The 24,987-nt window shown below is 43.7% G+C and overlaps 1 protein-coding gene across 1 annotated transcript; it reads left to right on the forward strand.

Annotated features, from left to right (window-relative positions):
• Positions 1 to 1,251: 1,251 nt before the first annotated feature.
• On the forward strand, positions 1,252 to 24,799 carry LOC109427333 (serine protease inhibitor 88Ea). Its single transcript, XM_029867911.2, has 4 exons — positions 1,252 to 1,616; positions 20,250 to 20,881; positions 23,819 to 23,933; positions 23,998 to 24,799. The coding sequence occupies exons 2-4, from the start codon at positions 20,252 to 20,254 to the stop codon at positions 24,522 to 24,524; spliced, it is 1,272 nt and encodes a 423-aa protein (XP_029723771.1). The 5' UTR covers positions 1,252 to 1,616; positions 20,250 to 20,251; the 3' UTR covers positions 24,525 to 24,799.
• Positions 24,800 to 24,987: the final 188 nt, after the last annotated feature.

Consider the following 24,987-nt stretch of genomic DNA (forward strand, 5'->3'; position numbering starts at 1 on the left):
CAAACGCTGTTCACCTTGTATGGGTACCTGGCCATTCTTCCATCGCTGGAAATGAATTGGCTGATGAGTTAGCTCGCACTGGAGCATCACATGACTTCATTGGCCCTGAGCCAGCTATTCCGGTATCCAAGTGTTGGGTAAAGCTTCAGATTGACACCTGTGCTGCCACTCGGCACAAACAATAGGGGCTGTCCATTAATTACGTAAGGGTTTATGGGGGGAGGGGGGGTTTAGAAAATCTTACGCGCCATACAAAAATATTTAAAGTTTCATACAAAAAATCTTACAAGGGGGGGTGGGGGTGTCGAAAAATCGGAAATGCCTTACGTAAAAAATGGACAGTGAAACTGATTTCAGAAACCTAAATCTTCAGGACGTTCTGCTGTACTTGACCCGCTGTGGTAAAGAGCTATAGGCTTTCTGTACGCTTTATGCGTTATCACAGTGCCCTTCTTAGGGCGCTGTTTGAACCCATTGTGGTACGCTTATGCGTTATTACAGTGTCCTTTTCAGGACGCTATGTGAACCCATTGTGGTACGCTTTTGCGAGTATGACGATCCTTTCCTTTCCCATGTCCTATCCTTTTTCCTTCCCTTCTCCGTCAGGTAAATGATGAATAGGCTCTGTTCATGGCGATCATTACTGCAAAGTACATCGGCTACATGCCTGAATTCAAAGCTTCCTGGAAGATATAATCCAAGCCCAGGGTGTACATATTGTACATAGATTGTAGATAAATGCCTTGGAAGAATCAGACACTTCCAAATTATTCTGCTGCATGTTAGCATTTTGAATGTCGCAAAAACCTTTTACAACTAAATACAATGTTTACCGTGAAAGTTGCACTACTATCGTGCGGAAAAGCTTTTCCGCACACACACATCTGTGCACATCAGTGAAGATCGCTCTAGTGATCGCTGCTAGAGGACGCAATTACACATGCTCGGTATAGGAAAAGCGATGACGGTAGACGTACCTACCTCTGCCTGCATCCAAACCGCATAATAGTTCTCAGTGAATATAAAGCAAATCGCCGAGAAAAACCAGTTGCATGTGCTCTAACTACGAGTGGGGCTCATCCAACGTTAAAGTCCTGTCGAGAGTTTGAATAAATTCTAGCAAAACTAAGCGATTGAAGTCCCGTTTGAAATACGCTGAAATTCGAAGGATTAAAGTTCGCTGTGGCGTCCTCAATGGACGGCCCCTTCCCGCTGGAGGTTCGAGAGGTAAAAAGCTCTCCACCCGAACGCGATCCCACTCAGTCTAGTGGAGCACCTCGCCGATTACGGTGGTGTAGATCGATCGAAAGCGCAACTTTGGAAGAAATACGCACCGCGCAATTACACAGTACTGTATTGAGAGTTGTCCGGCGGTGGAGTAGAGCTGCAATCGACTGAAACGCAGTCTCGCAATCGACCTCGTGGTGGTTGGACCGGTTTTCGCGCGCGCGCCCGCCTACTGTTTTAGAGGTGTTGTCTTTGATTATAAGGTGATCGCGGATCGGTGATCTTGCACATATTGCAGTTGTGACGACAATCAGCAGAGTGACCACAGTGAATAGTGGTAGCAAACGATAGCCGCAGTCAATCAGGAAAGCAGTGGAATACTTCGGAAAGTACGTGTTTAGAATATGGCGTTGTTATATTATAAGAACATCAAACGGGAGGCGATAAAAGAATGAGTGGAAGTGTGTTCTATTAGGAATTCCCCAAAAATGGTTCTCGGTGAAGTTGGACAAAGAACTGGAACTGTAGTGGAACTGGCATTGTGGAAAGCGTAGCAGTTGCGTGATAAGCATCCATTTTGATATCAATTGACTTGGCTTGGTGATCATGAGATCATCATCATGATCCGTGGCCTATTCCGTCCGCCCGGGGTGAACAATGGATCACGAAGAGTTGTAGACAGTGAATGCTTGATGTTCGGTCAGCTTCCTCAAAGTGTGCTGTAATGCAAAGTACATCCAAGCAACTCCAGCGATGATTGTTATCGCGTGTGCGGGGAGTTTGCTGGGGGCTGTTGATCGCATTGCATTGGTGTATTGTCGAGTACAGGGCTGTGAACGGGTCAATGACAGACCAATAATCACTGGTGACCAGAATTATCACAATAATGATCAGAGTGAATGAAAGGGTACACACCTATTAGGTGGTATATAGGAACACAACTACTCACACAATAATACATCTAACCTTGGTGGTGCTAAAAGTGGCAGGCAGGTTACTGAAGTCCGGATATTTTCAAAGCCAATTACATATATTCAAAAATTTGTGAATGTATTCTATTGGCATAACTTCCCAAGTAGGCTTCCCAAGCCTGCTCCTCCGTCTAGTCCCAAGGAACAATTCGAAGTCATAAATAAGCATGCATGTGGAAATATTGCTGGTTTATAACATTCGCAGCTGAACAAAACCAAATGCTGAATAATAAGCTGAAATGATGATATTTACATTGTAAATAAACTAAAAAGCAACATTTGGCACGTATGGGAACAGCAATTTTATTATAAGCTTAACAAACGTCAGCAATTTTTGTTTGTTCGATTTGCCCTTACTAGCTTTAATATAAGCTGAAGAAGAACTTTTTTCTACGCGTTAAAAAGTTTATGTTCCACAGTTTCCGAAAGCTGATTATTGTGGTCTACATAAGTTGAACAAATGCTTTTGTTGTTTGATACTTCAGCTATTGTGGGAATGTTCAATAATGTTTTAACAGTAAGTTGTATAAACGGATTTAGGATTTATTTGTTCGATTATCACTTTTTGATTGAACAACAGATCAAAGTGATTATAATAGAGCAGTACTGGAACGTTCATCATTATTAAATATGTATTGATGTTTGTTGCACACCAAAGCAAAATATTCGAAACATTTGCTAATTTTCGTAGCAATTTCAAAGTTGTAGTCATCTTCACTACTTTTTTTAAATAAATATTTACAACCTTTCATAAATCTGGTTATTGATCTTTCACAGCTTTGTGAAGAAGATGTTTCACACTCAGCGAGCAACTTACCATTTCCAGTATGGCGTAGTCGGTAAGGCATGCGACGGGTGATTGGGAGATCACGAGTTCAAATCCCAAGTTGAGAAATTTTTAGAAGAGCCTGTGTGTTATAAATGCGTTTAGATGCGACAAATAAACATGATTGGACTATAATTGCACCTCGCACTTCAATTTGTTTTTGTTTTCGCAGCAGGTTATTATAGCTGAATACAAGTTTAATATGAGGCTGATATAACACAGATTACTTCCTACTGTAAAGCCTGTATCGCGCTTGCAGAAAAGATTGCTGAATAACTTCTCCACTTTTGTTTGAACAACGCCTGATTACAAGCTGTGATGAAATAATGTTAAACTGTAATTCAATTAAATGTGAAATAAAAATGTCATTGCAGTGTTGGTTAAATGAGTGATTGTTCCTTGGGAGTGTTCTATGAGCAATTCCATAGTATTCTCAATTTAGTTGAAAATCGGAGATTTCGACTAGCGAAGTTGGATTTTTCTCCACATCCATGCGTCGGACCTAACTTCGGAAGTGGTGCGCTGTATAGAAAACCTGGTCTGCTATACAGCGCACCACTTCCGAAGTTAGGTCCGACGCACGGATTTGGAGAAAAATCCAACTTCGCTAGTCGAAAATTCCGGGTTTCAACTGCACGGAGAGTAATGACCTGAGAGCTTCCCTGCCCATGATCGTATACCCGATGTAAGCACCATTGTGGAATGGTGGTTTTTTTTTTGGAACTTTTTTAGAGATACCTTTAGAATTGCCTCCCAAGTAACAATTTAAATTCCTTTTAGATTTGTTTATTTTTATGGAAGCTTTATCATAGCATGACCAATTCATGAAACATTTATAGTTGTTTTTATCAAGAGAAAACAATCTCCGTTCGTATGCGATTTTAAAGTTTTCTTCAAGTTAATTATGAAAATCTCGCGTAAAACAGCTTCATTCACTAAGGCATTTAATCCTATAATAAGTTTTAAGACGTATTTGTAGTTATTTTCAACACATAACAACAACAAATTCTATTAAAAGTTTATAATTCGTTTATTCAAGTACAATTCATCTGAGTTATTCTCCTTTAAAAACTTCTGAAAACTTTCAATTCTTGAGCTAGAGCCACTACCCTGGAACAAGAATTAATAATAAAACAACGAACTCTCTTATTAACTCAAGTAATAAATTATGCAACAAATTGGTTGTAAAGAGCTTTCTTATGCAAATATGAACACTCAAACACTTTTGCTCACTGTTAATTTAGCCGTTTTAGTGCTCAAAAGTAATCATATCGACGAAATATTAATTTTATAACCAATCAAAAATGCGAGTAGCTTGCTGCTGTCGTCCAACCTTCAGCCAGCTACTCACACAGGCCACAGCAACTTGAGTCGAAAATGAAATGGGTACTTACTGTGGCTCTTCTCGTGTTCATGCTAAATTGTGTAATTTTAGTAAGTTGCACTTATTTTTTTAATGCAAAAATACACAAAACTATGATAGAATTGCAGGATGTACGCGAAATGTACAGAAACAACTTTCTAGCTCCAAAAAGCTCCAATTGTCAAAGGCTGTTACTCTTGAATAAAACGAATAAGTTTCATTTAAGACGAACAAATCTGCCTTAAGATCATCACTAGTAAAACCAATCTTCAATAAATACTGTAGATTTCATGCAAGGCAACTTGGTTCCATCATTGTTTTGAGGTGGTTTGGATTAAAGGAAATAACAATTGATGGCGGCTGCATGAGTTTTGTTCGCTTGGAAGGGCAGCCATGTTTAGAAAGAATTGAATAAGTGGCGTAGCCTTTTGTTTTTATAGGAAATTTATGTCTTCGTATATTAATGATTGATATTATTTTTGATGTTTGTGTGGCATATCAACGAAAAAGTGGATATGGCACGGAAAATTGTGATTCACTGTCATCAATGATCTTTGCCTGATATGTAAATGCTTTAGCCATTTCAATTTGATGAAAATTAATTCGTAGTTCAATTAACATTTCATCCATGAAACAAAACTAGTTCGGATCTGCATAATGCATAGGCAAAAGATTTCATTCATTATGCACTATTAGCACTTTTGGGAAAGACAGCTAAAAGATCAACATGCCTAAAGCTATTCTTGTTAAAGTTTTATGAAGTGCTTATAATCAATCATCAGTGCAAGTACATATATACAACTAGTTTCAAAGCAGCCTTGAAGATCTCCTGAAGAGAGGGCCATATTAGTCGTATAGGTATTGTATGCCTATTTTATCTTGAATTTGCAGGACAAAGAGCTTTATTGCTAAGTTTTATTATTCTATCTTAGAAATTACTTCAGGAATGCCCCAAAAGTATAATTGTTACTTGGGGCTTCCAGGATCCTTTCGTATTTTCCACGGCATTTTTATTAGTATTCTATTTCTAATCTCTTCCGGAGTCCAGATCGCTACCGGCATTTTTCCACAATTTGAACCAAGACCAACATTGTTTGCTGGGCTGAACCGATTTCTCCAGATGGTTATCACGATCTGCAGAATTTCTTACCAAAATTTTCCCAGAGGTTTCCTAGGCATTGCTCCCAGAGCGCTTCGTGGGATTTTCCCGGATTTTCTCCTACGTTACACCCAAAAAAAATATTATGAATTATTTTTCTCCACGGAACGGATTTCCCCAGGAGTCTTACCTTGTTTTTTTTTTTTGCATAAATGTCCCAAAATTTCGAAAAGTTCCGAAATTCATTCAGGGCCTCCTTTGAAAATGTCTCTGAGGATTTACCCTGGAATTCCTTTACGAATTGCTTCGAAAATTTTCCTTTAAGAATTGCTTCGGAAGTTCCTCCAGGGATCCCTTCTGAAGTTTCTTCAGGCGTTCCTGCGGAAATTTAAAGATGCTCGGTCGCCATTTGTTGCAATTCTGTGGTGTTAAATAAAAGTAAGTAAACCCAGAGTTTTCAACTTCATAACGACGATCTCCGCAGAAAACTTCTCCAATCTAATCATCAGGTTACAGATTATTTCAGAAAATCTTCCATGTATTCCTCCAGAAGTGTCAAGTGTTTCAAAAAATCCTTCACAAATGTGTACCAGTAATTCCCACAGCTACTTCCAGTTTCTTCAGAAATTCCACTAAGGATTCGTTCAGAAGTTGCACAAATAGTTGTGTAAGAAAATTGTGTATGAGTTTCTAAAGAAAATCCTCCAGGGATTTCTTAAGAAAATCCTCAGAGTTTGTCCTATTTTTTCGGTATTTTCCAAGATTTTTTTTCCGAAAAATCCTTCGGAAATTCCTTTAGACATTCTCTCAAAGGATCTTCCAAGGATTTATTCCAAAACTATCTCCGACGTTTGCTTTAAAAATTGCTCTAGAGATTTTTTAATCTGAATTTCTGTCAGAAAATCTTCCTGGGATTTCTTCCAGACTCTTTTGCAAAAAATAATGAAAAATCCATTCGGGAATTTCCTGCAGAGATTCCTATAGAAACTCCCCTAGGGGTTTCTTCGCAAATTTTTTTTCGAGATTCTTTTAGAAAATCTCCCACGGCTTTTATTATTAATTGGACTTATATTTTCTTCTGAAATAACTCCAAACTACCCTCCAAAGATTTCTTAACAAATTTATCCAAGGATTACTTTGAAAAAACTTTCACTGATTTTTCGATTTTTTCTGTCATGGACAACTTTCTCAAAATACTCCATGGATTTTTTTTTAAGAAAATGATTCACGGATACTTTGAAGATCAGAAATCAGAAGCTTTCTAAAGATTTTTTTCCAAGGATTGCTTTAAAAATCCTACAAGAGATTGTTAAGGAAATACCCAATATTTCTTCACATACCTTTAGATATTCCTTCAAAACATTCCTCTTCCAGAAATTGCTCCACGGATTTCTTAAGAATGCCTTAGAAAATCCTCCAAGGATTTCAAAATGTTTTCTATAGATTCTTTCAGAGATTTCTATAAGGATTCTTAAGGAGCTCTTGCAGAGATTCCTGCAGAAATTCGCATAGAGATTTCATAAGAAAGTCCTTCAGGATACCTTCCAAACGTACTCCTATGAATTTCTTTATAAATTTCTCCAGGAATTCATTAAAAAAATGTTTAGGGTTTTTATTAGGGGATTTCCCCAGATTTTTTTTTCCAAAATATCAAGAGATTTGTTAGGTATTCCACCAAGGGTTTCCAGGTATTCATCCTGGAATTTCTTCAGAAAATCCATCTAAGGATTCATAAAATATTCTTGTTTATTTTTCCGAAATTCTTTCAAAAATTCAGTCAAAATTTTCTTCAGATTTTTTTTTTTTAATTCCTTTTGAAATTGCTTCAGCGATACTTTCGGAAATATCCTTATATTTTTTTTTCAATATTCCTAGAAATACTTTAGAAATTTCAGCCGAGACTTCTTCGAAAGTTGTTTATGGATTCTTTGAGGAGTTGCTCAAGCGGCTCCTCCAGAGATTCCTCCAGGAATACATCCGTGAAAATTTATCAGTTTGTTAGAAAGCTGCAAAGGAATCCTTTTTGGGAGCTCTGCAGGAGCTTTTACTGGCAGAGGAAATTGTGTATTTTCGACAGTTTTGTTCTCTTCGTCATGGTTTTTTTTTTCTTAAAGCTGTTGAACTCAGAGTTGGTCTCAAATCCACCCCAACCAAGCTGAATTATACTACCAAGTTTCAGAAAATTTGGTCGACAAAAACCCCCCATGACGAAAAGAACAAACCTGCCGATAATACCCATCGTCACCCTATTTCGCATAGAGTTCTTGTCACCCTATTTCGCATAGAGTTCTTCTCACGATTTTCTGCAGAGGTTGTTTTTCATGCTTTGCTTTGTAGTGAGAATTAATGGTCCTGTTGAGATTTTTAGAGATTTTCCTTTAACCTTCCTTTGTTAAGACTTTCTCTAATTCGCTAATTCTAAGTAACTCTAATTCTCGTATAGTTGTTTCCTACGAGGTTCCCTGCTCCCGCAGTTTATACATGGATTTTTCTAAGAGTTTTTCTCGGAATACTCGCTGGGATAATCTTAAAATCTGTTGTAAGGAAAACCAAGAGAAATATCGGAAGGATGAAATTTTAAGAGAAACTCCGAGAAAACCTCTTGGAGAAATCTTCGGGAGAAAACCTGATAAAAAGTTGGACATTTCGGAAAAAAATCTTTAAGTAATCCTGGGGCGAAATTTTAGGGAAATTCCAGGAGGAAGTCTAAAGACCTGTAAGAGAAAACCCGAGAGGAACACCAGGGGATTCGCGAAAAATTCTGGATAAATCTCTGGATGAATATCTGCAGAAATTTCACAAAAATCTCGGGAAAGACCATTGACAAGCCATTCCGGAAACCAACTAAGAGAAATTCCTGAAACTTTTGGAAGAAATCCCGGAAAGCACTCCTGCAAAGGCTCCGTGAAAGACTCCTGCAGAAATGCCAGAATCTCAAACCCCCATGCCCAAGAGGTGGGGCTTTGGACGTTCAACCCCTCCCATGCACTAGGCACCTTTCCGCCTTTTGCTGAAATTATGCATCCCTTGTCGCTTTTTCTGTGCAGGGTCCTGCAGAAACTACATCTGAATCCCAGGAGGAAAAACCTGCAAAATATCGGAAGGAACTCAGGGAAAACTCTGGATAGAATCTTGGAAGACACATTCTTAAGAAATATAATCGGTTCTTGTATCAACTTTTCGAACCCTCTTAGCAAAATACTCTGGGTTATTTTGTAGTAGTCAATCCATCCAAGAGACAGGCTTGGTGGTCTAGTGGCTACCGCTTCTAATTCGTATGCAGAAGGACATGAGTTCAATCCCTGGCCCGACTCTTTCCTCCTACTTTGTATCCAAGGTATTTACATAATGGAAGGTTAAGCAGGTCGTTTAGTTTGTGGGGAAAAGCAGAGGAAGCCAAATTTCAAAGGAATTTGCTGAGGGGGGGTGTTTGTTTTCATAATTTCTCACGGTGAAAAAATAATGGCCGCTCAGCCAGTTTTGACATCTAAGACTACCTTAGAATATGTAAATACCTTGTTTGTATCTTTCTATCTACTTTCTCTCTCTCTCTCTCTCTCTCTCTCTCTCTCTCTCTCTCTCTCTCTCTCTCTCTCTCTCTTCTCTACATATACAACTCATGTATATACATATATTCATAGTCATCGCTAGAGCCAGAAACGAATTGAAAAGATCGTTTTCCTTCCACAGCACAATGTATATAACGCCTACAAGTTATGCAACCAAAGCGAACTGTGCCGCTTGACCTAGTAATCACCACACAATCTATCACCTTACGAACACTATAAATATTCCCTATCCATGGATCACATCACCGACCCAACTCCCAGATCTCCCATCTTTCCCGTCTAACAAACCCAGTCCGTGCGGGTTGTGGGGACCCAGAGTGCTCTCGCTCTCGAGTAGCAGCAACCAGTACACTCTAACATTCCTTTCCCTTCTCAGCTGACTATAAGGACTTGGCCGGCGCCGTTATTGATCAAAAATGTATGAGCTGCTTAAATTGCACTTCGAGAATAACTGGTGTGTCCTTAGCCCTTTATTCAGTTAGATCTCAGTGCAATTGATATCAGTTCAGATCAGTCACGGAGGAGGAACCATTGACAGTCAGATTTGATCGTTTTTTGATCGTTGATCGATAAACATTTAATCCATCCAAGGTTAAACATTGGATCCATCGTTGACCGACCTTCACGAAAACCAGCCTGGTATCCAACGACGAAGGACTCCTCTGCTCTCAAGTGGTTTCAGTCTGTTTATTGTACAGGACACGCTACACTATGTTGTATACAGATTTAAGAAAGGTTATGTGCTTTTTGTGGGTTGGATATGTGAGGGCATCTAACAAGCTATTTTGCAATTCCTAATCCTACCATACCTTTAAAAGAATCTCATGATTTAATTGATGTAGCTGCTTGCTTCCACGTTGAAAAAGCTTTTCGCAGGATACAGCTGCTTTATTGTTAATCGGCTAGTTTAAGGCCTCCATAACCTTATCCAGTATTGGTAAATAACCAACCCCGGTGGGAGCTTTGGTAGTAGTCTGACGAAAAAGAAGATATTTGCTTCTGCAAAGCTGAGCATCTATCCGTTCGCCAGGAGAAACGGCTCACAACAGCTGCTGACCCCATATAAGGGGTGCCTGATTAACATCTGAGTGCCAGGGAAGGACTTTGAGCTGAACTGTGCACTATGGTCCTCCGGAAAGTGGTCGGTGTTTGGCCTTACGAGCCAGCCGTGAAAAAAGGAATTCAACGTAAAATCAGCAAGCAAAATGGCTTGCTATTGGAAACTCGGTACAAGGAACTACCGATCTCTCAACTTCATTGGGAGCACCCGCATACTCGCCGATCTACTGAAGCACCGCGGGTTCGGCACCGCAGAGTTGCAGTAGATGCGATGGACTGGTTTCATGATGCGGACGTTTAGAGGTATTCAAATCATACCATCTACTAGAGCTGCGGTAACACACGCGAGCTGGGAACAGCTATTATCGTGGTGGGCCATATGCAGAGACGCGACCGCATGTCACCTCAGCATATGCGCAGAATTTCCAGACAGTGTGACCTGCATCCGCGCAGAAACTCGATATGGCCCCTCTAGCGGACTGCTGAGAAAAGTTGAAGCAGCCATCAACGACGCAACAGCGAGAACCATAAGGTACATGGTACGGGGTCAACGGAACGAATGGTTTGACGAGGAATGCAGAGAGATTTTAAAGCGCGTGCGGTAATGCTGCAGCATGGAACCCGGCAGAACATGGAACGAAATTGTACATTGAAGACATTAAGGGAATACAGTCTTCTGAAGCTAATCCAAGGCTGCGCCTGTTGATAATTTGTGCAAATTTATTTGTTCAGTCCATGAACAGAGTAGCAACCACGAATTGTACGGTCACTATACCTATGCGAAAGCACAGTTCGTTGGACATCAGTGGAGCTCATCGACAGACGTGACATAGTATGCGTTCTCTCGTTTTTGTACTGAAGTGACCAACGTTCTCAACAGAGTGACCAAACCCGCACAAAGCAACCCGCTACCAGCCCTGCCGTTGCACATCGCGAAGAAGCCCAAACGAAAGTGAACAGCCTCAACACCAGCAGTTAACCAACTAACCAACTGCCGACGGCTGCGGGTTGTGTTTGGCCTGGTTGATGGTTACTGCTGGCAGTCGATCGTCGGCTTTACAGATTGGTTGAGTAACTTGGAATTGAATCATGAGTCCCCTTTAGCGTCTGTTTTCCTTACGTAACTGCATATGAGAAAGACACATGCACATGCGGCGGGAGGGGTCGCGCGGGGATGCTCCCCTACTGCAGTCTCGTGTTATGGAGTTTGCGGCAAGCGGCTCGGCGCGGCGGCGGACAGTGTGGTGACGAATCGTACGCTGTGGCATTGTAAAGTGTTAAGAGCGTGGTGTAGTACTGTCACCACCGCGGCCGCGCCGCCGTCGTCCGCGTTGTTTCCCGGCTCGCGAGTCATCGCCGAATGCGTGCGTGGTGCCGGATTTGGAGTATAGTACCGTTGACCTCAGCCTCGAATGTGGTGGAATATATGCGACATTTTCTCGACAATTTATTTCAGCAGTCGTCGTCATTCGATTGGTTTAATGCCCACCCAGCCACTAACCGCTGCGAGCAAGGAGATAACCTCAGCCCGCTGGGCCGACGATGATGACGGTAGGCGCGCACGGTCCGAGTGTGAGTGAAAACGGGGATGACCTTCCACCGTTTGTTGAATAATGATGCGCAACGATTGATACAGATGGGGCGAGTTCGAATCGTTTGAAAGCAGACTGATTAGCATTTTTGCACGTTGCAAAAGTTTGAATTTGTTCTGACTGTAGAATTGAAGCTTTTTCTTCATCTAACAGGCCTACATTCGCACGGAATCAAAGCCTCTTTCATGGCTAAACGTACTTTAAGGAACTATTTGGGAGACATTCATCGAAATCCTGCTTCCACCTTTCAATCGCTACACGACTCGTGCTACCAGGTTCCATGCTACATCATGACCGTTTTCCGGTTCCGGATCGTCAGTTTTTCATTTTCAAGTTTCATGGTAGTTTCGGAGGGGTCCCAAGAGTTCATTGAGGCTTCTAAGGGGGTTCATCAGGGATGCTTCAGAGGCGTTTCAAGGCTTTTCAGGGGTTTTCAGGAGGGTTCCGGAAAGGTTTGAGGGGAATTCAGGTGGCTTTCAAAGAAGTTTCAGGGAGTTTCCAGAGGAGTTTCAAGGCGTTTCAAAGCGAACTCCTTGGAACGTCCCTGAAACCACCTAAAACCCTCTGAGGCTCTAGAACAGCCCTGGGACACCTATGAATGTGCCCCTGAAACGCACTTGAAACTCTTTGGTACACCCCTGGAACGCCTTTGAAACCTCTTCTAGCTCCATAGAACGCCCCCGGAACGCATCAGATCCCCCTAAAACTCCATGGAATGCCTCTGGGATCCCATGGACTCCGGAACCTTTGACTGCGTGGGTTCTGCCGCTGCCGCAGTTGCTATGAATTTCTCGTTCTCTCCTAAAGCCTCCTGGGACATCCATGGAACGCTCCTGAAACCCTCTGGAACAACCCTGACTCCTTAGACCTCCTGAAATCTCATGGAACGCCCATGAAGCCATTTGAGACTCCTTTGAATACCCATGGAACGCCTCTGAAACCTCCAGAAACTTCATGGCCCAGCCCGAAAACGCCCCTGGGACCTCTTGAAACTACCTAGAATGCCCCTAAAATTCCTGGAACTCTCATTGAACCCCCAGAAACGACCCAGGAACTTCGAAAAACGCATTGGAGTCTTATGAAACGCCCAAAAATCCCTTGAACGACTATGAAACCACCTGAAACCCCAGTCGACGAAGAGAAATCGATCAAATCAGTTAGGCCCTAATGAAAAAAAAAAAAACGTTGTCAATATGTATGTAGAATCAAGTTAGAAGTGCTGGTCAGACATTATCAAAATGAACGTGTAGGTCACCTCTTTGTATCACAGAAATCTAAGTTCTAGCGCCATAACCTATTTTGGCACGTTTAGATACTCGCGAAGAGCCTGAGGTGCGAAACCAAGTGCAAAACCTCACCAACCGTCATGCAACCAAACTTGACATGTACTGGCCGGCAGTGTATGATTATGAAGGCAAAGAAGGAACAATGCCAAATAAAATCAAACAGGTTACCGGTTGTGTTGCTGTTTTTTTTCTGCGCTAATTCAGTAGGTTTGCCTATTCGCTTTTGTTCCCATTGCTGGCTGTTGGGTATGGATATGCGCATAAATTGACTTCATCCGCCCACATCAGCAAACAACACCTGCTGCCAACAATCATTAACCAAAGTGCTGGCGGCTGCCGGGAAGGAAAGATGCATTAGTTTTATTATCATCGTTTATTTGTTAATAGTTGTTTGAGTTCTTTTTTCCCTGTTTATCAGCTCATTAATTTTACTAGGACTTTGTGTTACATTTAGGTGCTGCATAGCTACTAATCCAATGTAGTGCGCCACGTACTTTTCTCATTTTCACGCTTCCTAACGTAAAGCAGGTGGAAATAATGGATTATGTACACGTACGTCATACAAGCGGTGTTATTTTCACCGGCTAGCAAGGCTAATTCACTAGGAAACTCAACAAAGAAGTCAATATATGCGGGTAGTGATTAGTCATATAGCTGGCAGAGTGTATTCTAAGTAAGAATTGCATCGCACGCCTATTAATGTGGGGGATTCCCGTGATATCTGGTAGCGTTGATACATCGCAGTGCACCGAGCTAGACATTTAGTGAAGTTTTCATTGCTACAGGTGAAAATTATGCAACTGCTTGCAAAATGAATTGCTGGCTGCTTTGTATTTGCTAATTGACTTATAAGATTCTGGTTTTATGTACTCAAATTCAATTATTATTCACCTCGTCACTGGTGCTTAATCTGTTCGCCGAAACGCTAATGTTCTATCCATTCAACAAAGTATCACAGTGCTCCATTCGCCTGGCCATCTTTGCCTGTTAGCTAGGTAACTTTGCACATGATGGGAGACGGCGTTGGTTTTATCCGCATGCCATTGACAGTTGTGTAAAATTTTCGCATATTATTCTGTTCCATACTGTTTCGCGTTTCAGAAGATGTATGCTAAGTCCAAGCAGGTTTTCGTTGATTCTCTTTGCAGCTTAAGCTTAAGATTATAGGTTTCGACTGGATGATTGTTGATTTTACTAGAGAATTTCGGCTTGCCGTCTGGCAAATTGCGCTGATTAATTATTTATCATCGCCGACGTTTTGGTGATCCTTAACCGGATACAGGAGAAGATTGACACAACTCTCCGACGGCAGCAAGCAGGATTCCTTACCGGACGATCTTGTGTGGACCGTATTGTCACGCTCCGTATTATCCTGGATCAAATCAATGAATTCCAAGAGTCTCACTACCTGGTATTCATTGATTACGAAAAAGCTCTCGACCGCCTCAATCACGGAAACATGTGGGAAGCCCTCAGGCGCAAGGGTCTCCCTGACAAAATCATCAGCCTCATTGAAGCACAGTACAGGGCATTTTCGTGCAGAGTACTGCACAACGGTGTTTTGTCCGATCCCATCCGGATCGTTGCTGGAGTGCTATCACCGCTACTGGTCCTCATCGTACTCGACGAGATTCTGGTAAGTGCGATTGATCGTGAATCAAATCGTGGATTGCTGTGGCAGCCCATTACCATGGAGCACCTAAATGACTTCGAACTGACTGATGACGTTGCTCTCCTAGCTCAACGGCGCTCTGATATGAAGAGTAAGCTCGATGATCTTGCCGATCGCTCCTCGGCTGCAGGTCTTACCATCAACGTCAACAAGACCAAGTAGTTGGATGTAAACACGGTCAATCCTTTCAGCTTTACGGTAGCTGGACAAGCAGTGGAGAATGTTGAAAGCTTCCAATATCTTGGTAGCCAAGTGGCGGCCGAAGGTGGCACCAAGATCGACATAGGTGCACGGATCACGAAGGCGAATCCTGCTTTTGCGAGATTAAGAAATATTTAAAAAAAAAACAGCAATATTAGTCGACGCATTAAAATCCGAATTTTCAAATCGAATATGAAATTTGTCTTGCTGTATGACAGTGAAACTTGGTGTATCAGAGGAGAACATTCTACGGCTGCAGGTATTCATCAATACATGTCGGCGGTACATAATTCGTGCATGGTGGTCGGGTATCGCGCCACTTGGGCGGTGGTTCTATATTCGTCTGTTGACTGACTGAGTTATAGTGGAAAACAGACGAATATAGAATCACCGCCCAAGTGGCGCGATTCCCTCTCACAATTGGATCTCCAACGTGGATCTCCATCATCGATACCATCGGAAACCAATAGCCACAGTGGAGGTGGGTCGGCCACACTCTACGCAGGGGTGGAAACGGAATCTGCAAGCAAGCGTTAAATTGAAACCCAGCAGGACATCGCAGCAGAGGCAGGCTCATGACGGTGCACAAAGAGATAAAGGAAGTCAACAGAAATTTGACATGGCCAGGGGTCAAGGCGATGGCGGGCAATCGCCTAGGATGGAGATCTTTCAATTCGGACATCTGCACCACCTTGGGTGCTCACTGCTCTGGTATAAAAGACAGTAAGAAGTCAGTCCCATAAGGGCCGGCCTGCGCCAACCCTCGGGTGACCTCCACGGTTACATAGGAAACTACCAGGATCATTGGCGACTTCTGCGTTGGGATAGCGGATTTAAAGGGGATCCAGCAGACATGACTACACCGCGAGATCACCACCACGAAGGGGCAAAGACGGAAGCTGGAATACCCCCTAGTGAGCGGAACGCGTTTCTCACTAGACTCACTAGACTCACTGAACCGCAACAGGAATAGACTACTGAAAATGATGGTAGCCGCGAGAGAAACTGGATGAGTAGATCGGCTACAACAGCGGGCGTAACAACATCAGACCTTAAGGAAGGTCTGCTGTAGCTCCGAAAATCGGTCGCTCTGGGCAAGAAAGAGCCGAGGAGCGGAGCGTGGTTGATGCGCACAAAGAGGAGAAGTTTACCCAAACAGACAGCTTCTTCTTTGTTGGAAGCTGTAGGGGAGAAAGCAAACCGCCTGCAGCTGCATAGCTGAAACATGCCGGAGAAGAGCGGCCCGCTGACGGCAAGGAGCGCCCAGTAGTAGACAGCGGATCACCGAAGCCGAAAAGGACGGCCAGTACGAGTAACCAGGCATTTTAACGTACTGCTAAGCGCGCTAGCATATGTTAGCCCAAAATGGTTGACTCCTTCAAGTCGCGGACTGAGCTCTAACGAAGTGACAAGAATCCCTGGATCACGATAGGGAAGAAAAATGTAAGAACAAGAGCCACACAACAGGTGGGGAAAAATGCCCAGGTCATGTGGTGGACAATACCAATACAGTCGACGATAGTGCAGCTTCTACAGCTGAATCTAAACTACTGTGAGACCGCACAATAGTAAAGTGCAGATATCGCCCTGCTAGTGGACCCATATGGCATCCCCCTTAACAACGGAAACTGGGTAGCGGAAAAGGCTAAGCTAGCGGCGATCTGGTTCAACTGGTCGGCCGGTTTCCAGTCCAGGAGATAGTTTCCACGTTGAACGAGGACTTCACAATAGTGAAGTTCAACGGGGTGTATGCCACAGTTATGACCTCACCATCCTCCCTCTTAGGTAGCCGATAGACTAGTTCTCGTCCGTGCTAGATTCACTATTCAGCGCACTAGTGGAATTGAGTCCCGTAGAAACTTCAACGCATGAGTCACAGAGAAATAGAGGTAACAATTGTGAAATTTCCATCAACCACGCTTTTAATGATAATTTTAAATCTTCATAGTTGTGGCTTTCACAGTCAGAGGCGCGCGTATCGTTTTTCTTTGCGTTTGACGTTTCACACTAGCGCCTTCTGTTGACGATATTACACCACGCAGTGTTTCGTGAAACATTTCCACCAGCTGTTGGTAGTGTAACGTGGGTGATGGATTTTCACGAAAATTGTACTAGGTGTTATGTCTGTTTGTCTACCATTTGGCTATGCCGAGGGTATTCGATAGCCATCGGGGATGGCTGACCTCGAACTTCGACAAGTCGGCATTTGTGGAGCGATTACTTATGGAGGGTAACAGATTTGTTTAGCGACGATATAGTCGGAACCCTAACCATCTCGTGCGACGCAGCAATGACAAGACGATCCCTGATCAGCAATGGACGCCGTCCAGTATACTGATGGTGCCCAGAAATCGCAGGACTCCGCGCATCTTGCCCAAGAGCTAGGAGAATGATGCAAAGAGCTCACACCTTGGAGGATATCATAGCAAGGCGCACAGTGGAAACGTTTTTCCAGGGCCTAAACACACGACCACGAGACACATGTCCCCTGGCGAAGCTGTTGGAGCGGATTATTCTGTCGAGGCTGACGGTTTATACCGAGAAGTCAAATGACTTTGGGCTCTCGGATAACTAGTACGGCTTTTGAAGGATCGATCGACGGTGGAGACGATATTAGTACGATAAACGCTATTAGGTAAGCGACAGAATGGTAGAGATAGCACTCCAAATCAAGTGTAGGATGAGCCGCTACTGCACGATAGTCACGCTAGACGTGAAGAATGCGTTCAACAGTTTCCGCTGCGTCGCTATCTAGAGCGCCACATATTACCTATAAGCTGCCGGATAACCTATTCCGGCTACTGGAGAGCTACTTCCGAATTAGGGATACCGAGGAAGGAGAGAAGAGTTACAACACCATTGCTGAAAGAATGTGTATGGGAACGTATAAGTGAGGTTCCGTTTCATCCACGGCCTCCCGAATCGTACGGTTTTGGTGGGTCGGTCTTTCAACCCGACACAGCTCAGAGAACCACCTCTTGGGTGCCTGATAACAGATTTCCTCATTCTACATAAAAAAAGAATCCATGCATCTAACAAAACTCCTCAAGTTTTATTCATTTCGCGCACCGCTAATCAGTCAATCAGACCGTACAGCGCGATCGGACGGTGAAACAAATGCGCGATTGTTGGACTTGCTTTCAGAGCAGAATTCCCTGAATAAATTGCTAATTGTAGACGTAAATACGCCGGTTCATCGCCGTTCCATAGGTCGGTCGGGTTGTCGCGTTGTTGTCGTCTTGGGATTTTCCCGCCATATCACCAGTCACCTTGTATGGCATGAAACGTGCTGATTGTGGCCTGTTGCTTGCTGCTTCACGGCTTCACGGTGGGTTATTGTTGCGCGCGCGGTTTGATGTTCCGTAGCAGCACCGCAACTGATCGATTTTGTGCGGTCAGTTTTCTGGCGCAAATATTTGAAACTGAAACCACTACTGTATCTTGACTGCGCGTTTCTTCTTTCTGTTGACGTTATGTTCCTTCTGGGACAGAGCCTGCTTCTCACTTTAGTGCTATAAGAACGTTTCCACGGTTATAAGGATTTGATCGTTTTTGCATTCCTCAATCGTATGCCAGGTATGAGGATAATCTATGCTCAAGGAAGTCAAGACAAAAGTTCGTGCACCGACCGGGAATCGAAACCAGATACCCTTAGTCTTGTACTTTAATCGTTAGAGCTACTTCGTGGTATGTTATGTCTTGATCGATTGCACGGTTTCAAGAATCATTGCCACTCTAAGCGCATTTGGATTGTACCGGATCACGATAAACATTGATTATAAACCACGTGATCGTGCTATGAAAATGAAAGGGATACTCTTCTTTCAATTTTCATCAGCCTACATTCTTTCCTCGCGTATCGAGTTAAGGCGGGTGTTTCAAATTCTACGAATGTGTGACGAGCAGCAGACACATAACAGACAATCGTGGCGGCGATCGTGGCTTGTATGAACCAATTGCGCCAACAAGCCGGAATTTGAAAACAACCGAGGAGGGATGTGTTGTTGACGAACCCTCTGACTCTGACTGCTTGTCGGAAGATGAGTCATGCCTAGATGCGTGTGGGCGAGGGCGCGGCGTGCCGGTAACCAACATACCCGAGCCTATATAACCCACTGCTGGCAGACATGTGGTGCTGGCCTACTCGCATATATTCGATACGGCTATCTACTTAAAAAAAATAAACTAACACAGTAAGTGGAAGCTACATGATGGACGTTGTTTTGGTAAATGCCTAGCATTGCCCGACAGACGATGAATTTATTAATTGAATTATCAATTACGGCATTCGTGCGGGCTAAACTGTACAGTTCAATAGGGTGGCCCAAAATAGGCAAGCTCAAATCCCTGAAATGAATGTTTTGAAAAGCCCTCTACAACCAAAGTATCTAAACACCAAGGTAAGAGATTCCCGCTAATATTCACTGATTAGTGAGAAAAGGAAAAAAGCAAAAAATAGTTATGAAGTTTGAGCTGATTTGTATGGGCACATCACTATTTAGCAAACTTTCTTAAGAAATTAAGCACTCCCATCTTAGAAGTTATTATTTAATTGCATCTGACTGGGTTAAATGTGACCTCCATGCAATAGAACAGAAGATATCGCCATTTGAAAATCGGTAACAATTTTTTTTAATTGATTCTAAACATATTTTTTCAGCATTTAGAAACATCCAAACTAACAAAACTTCACAAACTTTGCTGAAATAATGACATTTTAGTGTAAAACACCAACTTTTCATAACTAACGCAGATGTGTTGGTGAGTCTCATTTTTGACATTTACGGGAATCTCTTACCTTGGTACATATTTATATACTTTGCTCTACACGGAACTACAAATCAACCCAAATTTAAGTTGTTTTGACGCAATCCCGGTCTTCCGTGGAATAACTCAAATTTGCGTCAAACAGCGAAAGTGGTGAGTGAGTAGTTCTCGTTTGAGAGCGGCAAAAAAATTAACCCACTGGTAAGTTATTTTCACCCAACGGAGGCCTCAAATGACGCAAATTTGGGTTAACTCAAGAAAACCCAAATTTGGCTTCTTCCACGGAAGAGCAGCGGATGCGTCGGTGCTTCTCTCTTTGTTTTTGACAACATTGCGGTGGGGCGAGGGAGAAAACAACCCAACTTTGAGTTAAAACTAAAAGCAGTTTAGCCAAATTTGAGTTTTTAAAACTTATTCTTTGGGTTTTAATATTTTTCCGTGTACAACATCACTGCTGTCGTCATAGGAAAGAATGGGAAATGAAGAGAAATGGTGACATTTGAACTTTGATTGATTTTCAATTGAGAATATGGTGTTTTTTCTGATATTATTAAGATCATCCTTCGATTGAGCTGATCAATACCGAAACTTACCCACATTTATTCTTCCCATTACAGATATGAGGAATCTCCCAGCCATCGTGCTACTCTTGGTAGCACTATCAGCCCGCACCATCCACGGTCAGTGTCTGGCCCAGGACGACAACATTCAGCACACAAAGGCGGACAATCCGCTGTCCCGGAATCGACTGTACAAGGGTGAATCCATTTTCACCCTGAAACTGCTGGAGGCCATCAACACCGCCACCCCAACGGAGAATGTGTTCTTCTCGCCGTACAGTCTTTACCATGTGCTGCTGTTGGCTTACTTTGGAGCGAGAACCGAAACGGAGAAAATGCTTCGGACTGGCCTGGAACTGCACTGGACCGAAGACAAGCCAGTCGTTTGGCAGGCGTACAACATTGGCAAGAAGTCGTTGGCAGCTCGATTCGGCCAGAGCGCGGACATTCAGTTCACCTCGGTCGACAAGCTATTCTTCGGCAAGCAGGTCGCCATCCGTGAGTGCATGGAGGACAAATTCTTCGAGGAAATCGAAAAGCTAGACTTCGAAAAGGATGCCGACGGTCAACGGCTGTACATCAACAACTGGGTGGAGAATGTTACCCAGGGTGAGATTAAGGACCTGCTGATCCCTGGATCCATCACCAAGCAGACCAAACTGGCCATTGCCAATGCTGCCTACTTCAAGGTGAGTGCTGAAGGTTAGATTAGGTACAAGTTAGGGGGTTCCAGAAAAGAAATAGTGCAGAAATGTTGGGATTTCAGAAACAATAGTTCCATACATGTGAACTCAATCTTCAAAAAGTTTGAGGTTGCATATGTCAGTTTTATGAATAAATATCCATTTCAAGTGCATCTACCAATAAAGTATTCATATGAATTGAACACAAAGCTACCTGGAGATCACCCGACCATTAAATAGAAACCCAAATCGACCACGTTCTAATCGATGGTAAATTCTTCTCGGAAATAACCAATGACCGCACATATCGCAGTGCGAACAAAGATTCGGATCACTATTTACTTAGTCGCTGTATGCATGCGCTCAAAACTTACGACAGTTATCACCACGCGTCGAAGTCGAACGACGCGGCTCAACATCGAGCAACTTCGTAACGTAGAAGTGGCTCAAGACTACGCGCAGCAGTTAGCAGTGGCCCTACCAACGGAAGAGCAGCTTGGCGCAGCTACACTTGAAGATGGCTGGAGGGACATCCGATCCGCCATAGGTAGTACCTCGGCTACAGCACTAGGCTTCACGACTCCGAATCACAGAAACGACTGGTACGACGGCGAATGTGAACAGTTGAAGAACGAGAAGAATGCAGCATGGGCGAGAAAGCTGCAACACGTACGAGAGCAAACGAGGCACGTTACAGACAGGCGCGGAACAGGCAGAACTCAGTCTTCCGGATGAAGAAGCGCCAGCAGGAAGAACGAGATCGCGAAGCGGTGGAAGAGCTGTATCGCGCTTAGGACACACGGAAGTTCTACGAGAAGCTTAACCGCTCGCGCAGAGGCTTTGTGCCACAAGCCGACATGTGCCGAGATAACCACGGGAATATTCTCACGAGCGAGCGTGAGGTGGTCGAGGTGGCGGCAGCATTACGATGAGCACCTCAATGGCGTCGTTGCAAATACCGAAGGTGGCGCGGTAACAGATCTAGAAGTCCGAAGAAGTGCTGAAATTCAGCAAAATTTTGCTGATTTGTTCAGTAGACTCTGCTGATCACCAGTAACGTTTTGCTGGACTTTTCAGCTCGGCAAAATTCAGCAAAAGATTGCTGAAAGCTTTTAGTGTGTAACGTCCATCAAACCATTGATTATCACTGTGGTGACCACTGTCTGTTGTTCAGACTTGCAGTTGTTTACCATTACTACCTTTATGATACGCGAGTGCCAACTGTCTGCCAATTGCGTGTGTTGCTGTCAGTTCCATCTCTGTTATCGACTCACCGTATACCACGAGGATAACATTATCGGCAAAACCGACAAGCTTTACGCCCGGTGGAAGTTTGAGCTCCAATACGCCATCATACGCCGCGTCCCTTAACCCTTTCAAGACGGTTGGGTCATTTGCACTCGCTGACGCGTTCTACAGCGGCGAGGTTGGTGAAAAAAGTCGTCCCGAAGGGGTTAATACAGGGCCCAGGATGGAGCCCTGAGGCACTCTCGCGGTGATGCTGTTGCTCCTCTCGCCTTCCTCGGTGTCATAGATTAGCACCCTATTCTGGAGATAGCTAACCGAGACTCCTTGTGTGGTGTATGGCGCACTCGATGGCGGTCCAGCTGATGCGGTTACGTCCAACATGACAACCGCGCGATAGCGGATTCCCGTTCGTTTCTTTTGGAGCGATATCTCGGTCATTATGGTTACAGCCCTAATAGCGTCCGCCATCGATCTACCTTTCCGGAAGCCGAACTGGTTATCCGAGAGGCCAGAGTTAGCGGGTTTCTCGGTGTAGATCATCAGGTTCGACAGAGTGATCCGTTCCAAAAATTTCCCGGAGGTGTACAGAAGGCAGATAGGTCTGTATGCCGATGGGTCGCCAGATGGCTTTCCGGGTTTGGGCAGTAGAACCAATCTTTGCCTATTCCACTTCTCCGGAAATTCGCCTCTATCTAGGCAGGCACATCTGCATAGCCGTTCTGAACATGTCGGGGTCGTCGATGGCCGTCTTGATGGTTACTGTCGGAATACCGTTCAAACCCGAAGTTTTGGTCAACTTAAACGACTTCGCTATTGCGGGGCGAACTCGCTTTGACCGGTTTGGCCATAAGGGATAGGTCTTGTATCGAGACAGCATCTCGGGGGAGCGTTCTGGGGGTGCACCCTTCGTTTTGGTCATAACTACGCCCGCTTACGCGCTCTTATCTCTTTGTTCAGTGTCAGTTTAGCCGCCCTGTAGGCCCTCATTGGTGCGAACTCTTTTCTTTACATCCTCCTTCTAGTCCTTAGGCAGGATGCGCGGAGTTCTGGCGATTTCTGGACACCATCAGTCTGGACATCAGTTATTGCAAGGCTTTGTGGTGCATTAAGTGCACCGCAGTGCACGATCCGAAAACCCCTGGTCGAAGGCATAATCTAGGATGCCAATTATAACATTAAATTTCCATTATTTTTCCAATGCAGGTATAAGTTTTTTATTCAAGCGAATTAACATTACGAAACGTTACTGGATCGACCGGAAATCTAACCCGTCACCCTAAGCATCCTGCCTCGGTCATATATGCCCTTGAGTTTTGATTCATTCTTCTTTTTTTCTGTCTCATCATTTCACCTGGGTAAAGCGCGATTCTTGGTTCATTGGTCAATGAGCATTTCCTTAGTAATTGAAAGAGTGCTTTTTTGCCAATTAACCATATTGCATTCGTATATCGTTTGGTAGACATGAAAATAGGATAAACTCTATGTTCTGGCCTGGGAAGTCTGAGAAACCCTGATACCGGAACCATATCTAGTTGTATCAAACCTTGACGCCGTCGTCAGCTTGTTCTTGCTGATTGTTTGCGCGCTTAGCATGAGAGCATTGAATTATTTTCGTGTTACCAGACACTTCTCTGAGCTCAATTATAGAATTTATTAAATGCAGTAACTAAAACCATTGTTTGTTTTCATTTTCAGGGAACTTGGCAGACTGAATTCAAGCCAGATCAAACCAACAAGGAAATCTTCTACGTTTCCAGTGAACGCCAAGCGTTCGTCGACATGATGCATGTCTTGGGAACCTTCAACCACGGTAAGCTCCAAACAATTCACGTTTATACCATAGTCTCTTTTCAAATTCGATATTCCATCCCCAGCTGCCAACGAGAAGCTCGGCTGTCACGTCCTGGAGATGCCCTACAAGGGTCAGGACGAATCAACTCGCATTTCGATGTTCGTCTTCTTGCCACCGGCTGCCCCGAACTCTCTGGATAAGGTGTTGGCCCGGCTGACCTCCGACACCGGCATCCTAAGTGAAATCGTCAACGAAGGCATCCCCCGCATGGTGGACGTCAAGTTCCCCAAGTTCAGCATCGAGAAGACCGTCGAGCTCAAGCCGGTCCTGGAACGGCTAGGTCTGGGCAAAATGTTCGAGAACGGTGCTGATTTCTCGGCTTTCTCGGATAAGGAGCAGATCGGCTTCGACGAAATCCTCCAGAAGTCGAAGATCGAAGTCAACGAGAAGGGCTCGACGGCCGCCTCCAGTACGGTGCTGTTCAGCTTCCGGTCGTCGCGGCCCGTTGAACCGGCCATGTTCCACTGTAACCATCCGTTCGTTTTCCTCATCTACGATTATGGCACCCAAGCGGTGCTGTTCAACGGTGTCTACCGCCAGCCGGAGTAACAATGTGATACAGTGGCGGAATGTTCTAGGTTGTAGGACTTTTTTTTTTTAATTTGTATGCATACTTTATTCAACCCACACAGAAGGTAGATAACATTTTCAACTGTGGAGAATTGATCCCGCTGGCAGTGAGCTCAGCGGAATCGCGCTAACCAAACCGTTTTCTTTTATTTATTAAAGAACAAAGATGAGACCAATCGAGTGAGCATGTAACAATCGAAAAGGATTTGAATCCAAACAAAGTACGAAAATAAACTGTGTTTTAAACTGAACAAGTACTGAACTGCAAATTTTAATATCACTAGTTCCCGGTATACAACATAAGCGGTATGGCCTAACATATGGAAAGCGTACTCAATGATACAAATTTCAATTACTTTGCTGTTTCGTTATATGAGATGGCGCCGCATGAAACACTACAAATGCGTAATAAACTAGGACAACACATATGGACACATACAAG

This window comes from Aedes albopictus, chromosome 3 (genome assembly GCF_035046485.1).
Source record: "Aedes albopictus strain Foshan chromosome 3, AalbF5, whole genome shotgun sequence".
Classification (NCBI taxonomy): domain Eukaryota; kingdom Metazoa; phylum Arthropoda; class Insecta; order Diptera; family Culicidae; genus Aedes; species Aedes albopictus.